This window comes from Myotis brandtii, unplaced genomic scaffold, assembly GCF_000412655.1.
Source record: "Myotis brandtii unplaced genomic scaffold, ASM41265v1 scaffold326, whole genome shotgun sequence".
Lineage (NCBI taxonomy): Eukaryota > Metazoa > Chordata > Mammalia > Chiroptera > Vespertilionidae > Myotis > Myotis brandtii.
The window spans coordinates 81,418-86,575 of NW_005362534.1; the positions used below are offsets into that span (position 1 = coordinate 81,418).

Here is a 5,158-nt window from a genome sequence, read left to right on the forward strand (position 1 = left end):
GTTAAAAGAATAGAAATATTATTAATCTATATATTAAAAAATCTTTGCCCTCTGAAAATCAAATTAGGAAAAAAAGCTGAATAAAGAATTAGATGAGCATACCAGTTATTACTTCTCCTCCACGATTATCTGCCTTAAGGAATCCAAAAACAGCCTTACTGTCAATGCCACAATCCACACAAGCCTGCACAGTACGCCGGAGCACCACATTCACAGGGCCCGGGCCAAAGTGGTCAGGCAACTGCTGGATTTTATTCTGATCCAGGTAAGGGCCACAGTCTCCATGTTTATTTATATAAACACACACTTGAGAAAAAATGCGTATACAGAAATAACAATTAAATTAGTTAACAAAAACATAAATATATATTCAACTACAATATCCCACAAGTCATAACTCACTCTAGAGAACCTAAATACAGTTAATATCAGTGATCACTTATTCTACCTAGAATATGTATCTAAATATATTTTATATTTATGTAAATATATTAAAACTAGAAAGAAATAATCCAAATGCTTATGCAATTTTCTAGCATTGTGCCCAAACTGATTATAATAAAAACTACAAAACAATTCATTATACATTCCCACATTATATAACATGACAAACATAGATGAATATTTTCACCTTTTAACTGTACACACAGTATAGACATTTTTTCAAGACTGGTCATGTTAGAATAGAGAGCCCAGAAATACTAGTAAACTCAAGCCTAATATGGTCAATTAATCTATGACAAAGGAGGCAAGACTATACAATGTGGTAAAGACTGTCTATTTAACAAAAGGTGTTGAGAAAATTGGACAGTACAAAAAAATGAAACTAGGCCACTTTCTTAAACCATATACAAGAATAAACTAAAAATGGATTAAAGACTAAAATATAAGACACAAAGCCATAAAATTCCTAGAAGAAAACATAGGCAGTAAACTCTTTGACATTGGTCTTGGTAATATTTTTCCTGATATATATTCTTAGACAAGGAAACAAAAGAAAAAATAAATACATTCCTTTTGCAATTGCAACAAAAAGAATAAAATACTTAGGAATAAACTTAATAAAGAATGTAAAACATCTATTTACTGAAAACTACATGGCATTATTAAAAGAGATTGAAAAAGACACAATAAAATGGAAAGATATTCCAGATTCATGAATTGGAAGAATCAACATAATTAAAATGGCTATATTACCCAAAGCAATAATCAGATTTAATACAACCCCCATCAAAATCCCAATGTCACTTTTTAAAGAAACAGAATAAAAAGTCATCAGATTTGTATGGAACCACAAAAGATCCCAAATAGCCAAAGCAATCAAGAGAAAAGAACAAAGCCAGAGGTATCACACTACCTGACTTCAAATCATACTACAGAGCAATGATAATCAAAAAAGCATGGTATTGGCAGAAAAACAGACATACAGACTAATGGAACAGAATTGAGAGCCCAGAAATAAAACCACATGTATACGAGTAAATAATTTTTGACAAAGGAGCTAAAAATGTACAATGGGGAAAAGAAAGCCTCTTCAATAAATGGTGCTGGGGAAATTGGAAAGCAACATGCAAAAGAATGAAACTAGACTACAGTTTGTCCCCATGTACAAAAATTAATTCAGAATGGAACAGAGACCTAAATATAAGATGTGAAACAATAAATTGCAGAGAAGAAAACATAGGTACTAAACTTATGGACCTTTGCCAGCATGTCATAATTTCAAGAGTTTCAAAAGGTTGATGAAACTTGGGGACTCAACAGGGTTGAGTCACACATGTAGTCACATGTTGGGAATGGCTGAAGGCATTTCCCCAAACCTGAAAAGGGATTATTGCTTGGCTGCCAGACAGCTAAAAGGCATCTTAATCTACATGCTATTACCTCCTACTGGCTAAACACCTGAACAGCCGTAGGCTATTCCCCAAACTGACAATGCTTCTGTACCCTTTGAAACCTTACCCTTTGAAGTGTATTACCTCCACCTTGCCTTAGGACAAAGCCTATCTAATAAAAGACAAAAGGGTAATTGACCGTACCTTCGCTACACTTCCTATTGGCTAATCAGGGTGATATGGAAATTAACCGCCAACCAAGATGGCGGCCGGCGGCCACGCAGCTGAAGGGAGCAGGAGGCTTGCTTGCTCCAACGATGTAGGCAGCCAAGATTCCCCGCCTGCCACGGCCCGGCTCTAAGCTCCGAAAGCAACAACGTTTCAATTATAGAAGCTAAACAAACCCCAGATACCTGCTTTCAGCAGGCCGTGGCCTCAGAGCTAGAGCCGGCTCTCAGCTCCAGTGACAGCGAAGAAGTTTCAATTATAGAAGGTAAATAAATCCCAGAATAAAAAAAAAAAGAAAAAAAAAAAGAAAGGCTGGGAGCTTCAGTCGCAGGCCAGCCTGAAAATGGCCCTCAGCCCTTCACCCAGGCTGGCCAGGCACCCCAGTGGGGACCCCCACCCTAAAGGGGGTGTGGCCAACCTGAAAAAAGCCATTAGCCACTCATCCAGGCTGGCCAGGCACCCCAATGGGGACCCCCACCCTGAAGGGGGTGTAACTAGCTGCAAATAGCCATCAGCCCTTCACCCAGGCTGGCCAGGCACCCCTGCCGGGCTGCCAGAGGGATGTCTGATTGCCATCTTAGGCCCAATCCCATGGGGAGCAGGCCTAAGCCAGCAGGTGGTCATCCCCCGAGGGGTCCCAGACGGCAAGAGGGCACAGGCCGGGCTGAGGGACCCCCCCCCAGTGCAGAAATTTTTGTGCACCAGGCCTCTAGTGTTAATAAAAGAAAGGGTCCTAGACAAGGAGGGAGTCTTCAGTTCCTTTAGCTGAAAGTCCTCTGACCCCCAATGCCTTTCAAAATTATATCTCGTCTCAGGATTCTTTATTAGTCTCTGGATTCCTATGTCATCTATGCACAGCCCTTTTTCTAGATTCCTGAACCCTTCTTGATACTGGGATAAGAACCCCAACAGACCTTGGCCATAGAGAAGATTTTATGATTTTGACAAAGCAAGAGAAGTAAAGGCAAAAATAAACAAATGGGACTATATCAAACTAAAAATCTTCTGCACAGCAAAAGAAAGCAAAAAGGCAACCAACCGAATCATAGAAGGTATTTGTAAACAAGGACTCTGACAAGGGCTTAATATCCAAAATACATAAATAACTCATACAACTCAACACCAAACAGACAAACAATCCAATTTATAAATGGGCAGCCCTGGCTGGTTTGGCTCAGTGGATAGAGCATCAGCCTGTGGACTGAAGGGTCCTGGGTTCTTTTCCAGTCCAGGGCATATGCCCAGGTTGTGGGCTAGATCCCCAGTATGGGGCAGCTGATCAATGATTTTCTTTCATCACTGATGTTTCTTTCTCTCCTCCTTTCCTTCTGAAATCAAAACAAATATATTAATGAATAAATAAGTAAATAAATAAATGGACAGAGGGCCCCGCCAGAGTGGTTCAGCTGGTGGAGCATTGTCCTATGCACTGCAAGGTTGTTGGTTCAATTCCTGGTTAGGGCATATGCCCAGGTGGTGGGTTTAATTGCCAGTCAGGACACGTACAGAGGCAGCCAATCAATGTTTCTCTCTTGCATTACTGTTTCTATCTCTCTTTCTTTCCCTCCCTCTCTCCCTCCCTCTGCCTTCCTCTCTCTAAGCATAATCTCTGGTGAGGATTGGAAATAAAATGGGCAGAGGACCTGAACAGACACTTCTCCAAAGAAGACATACAAGTGGGCAACAGATATATAAAAAGATGCCCAGGTTCACTAGCTATTATGGAAACACAAATCAAAACTACAATGAGATACCAATTCATACCATTAGAATGTCTTTTATCAATAAGACAAGTAATAATAAGTGTTAGAGAGGTTGTAGAGAAAAAGGAACCCTCATTCACTGCTGGTGAAAATATAAGCTGGTAGAGCCACCATGAAAAACAGTATGGAGGTTCCTCAAAATATTAAGAATAGAGTTACAATATGACCCAACAATCCCTCCTCTAGGTATCTACACAAAAAATTTGAAAACATTTGCTTGCAAAGATATATGCAACCCTATATTCATTGCAGCATTATTCATGGTGGTCAAGACATAGTAACAACCAAAGTGTTCTTTCATCAATGATTGGATAAAGAAGATGTGGTACAGCCCTGACCGGTTTGGCGCAGTGGATAGAGCGTCGGCCTGCAGACTAAAGGGTCCCAGGTTCGATTCCGGTCAAGGGCACGTACCTTGGTTGCAGGCACATCCCCAGTAGGGGGTGTGCGGGAGGCAGCCGATCGACGTTTCTCTCTCATTGATGTGTCTAACTCTCTATCCTTCTACCTTCTTCTCTGTAAAAAATTGATAAAATACATTTAAAAAAAGAAGATGTGGTATATATATATACAATGGAATACTACTCAACCATAGAAAAGAATAAAATCTTACCATTTGCAACAACATGGATGGACCTAAAGGGTATTATGGTAAGTGCAAGAAGTCAGACAGAGAGAGAGAGAAACAGATACCATATGATCTCACTTATATGTGGAATCTAAAGAACAAATAAATAAAATTGAAACAGACTCATAGATGCAGAGAACACACTAATGGTTGCTAGATGGGAGGGAAGTTGGGAGGCTGGGTGAAAAGGTGAAGGTATTAAGAAGTAGAAAATATCCATTACTGCACTGGCCAGTGTGGGTCAGTAGTTAAGGTGTTGGGCCGAGCAACGAAGGTTAGCAGGTTCTATTCCTGGTTAGGGGATGTACCAGGGTTGCATATTCCATCCACTGCCTCAATTGGGGCACAATGTCTCTCTCTCATATCAATGTTTCTCTCTCTGTTTCTCTCTCTCTCTCTGCTTCTTCCACCCTTTATTCCTCCCTTCCTCCCTCCCATCTACTCTCTCCAAAAATCAATGGAAAAAATATTCTCAGGTGATAATTAACCAAAAAAGATGGCCATTACAAAATAGTCACAGGGATGTAAAGTATAGCACAGGAAATCTACACTAATAAAAGAGAAACATGGTAATTAGAGTACGACCGCTACCCTTTTCATTGGCTAATCAGTGAGTATATGCAAATTAACTGTCAGCCAAGATGGCAGCCGGCAGCCAGGCAGCTGGAAGCGAACATGAGGCTTGCTTGCTGCAGTGAAGGAGG

The 5,158-nt window shown here is 40.4% G+C and overlaps 1 protein-coding gene across 6 annotated transcripts in view; it reads right to left on the reverse strand.

Annotated features, from left to right (window-relative positions):
* Positions 1-5,158, reverse strand: part of SCML2 (sex comb on midleg-like 2 (Drosophila)) — an 83,039-nt gene that overhangs the window by 26,080 nt on the left and 51,801 nt on the right. For all 6 annotated transcript variants that reach the window (XM_014543442.1, XM_014543441.1, XM_005870933.2 and 3 more), the window contains one exon: positions 103-306. In XM_014543442.1, the coding sequence (XP_014398928.1) occupies positions 103-306 (204 nt within the window). The remainder of the gene's footprint in view (positions 1-102; positions 307-5,158) is intronic.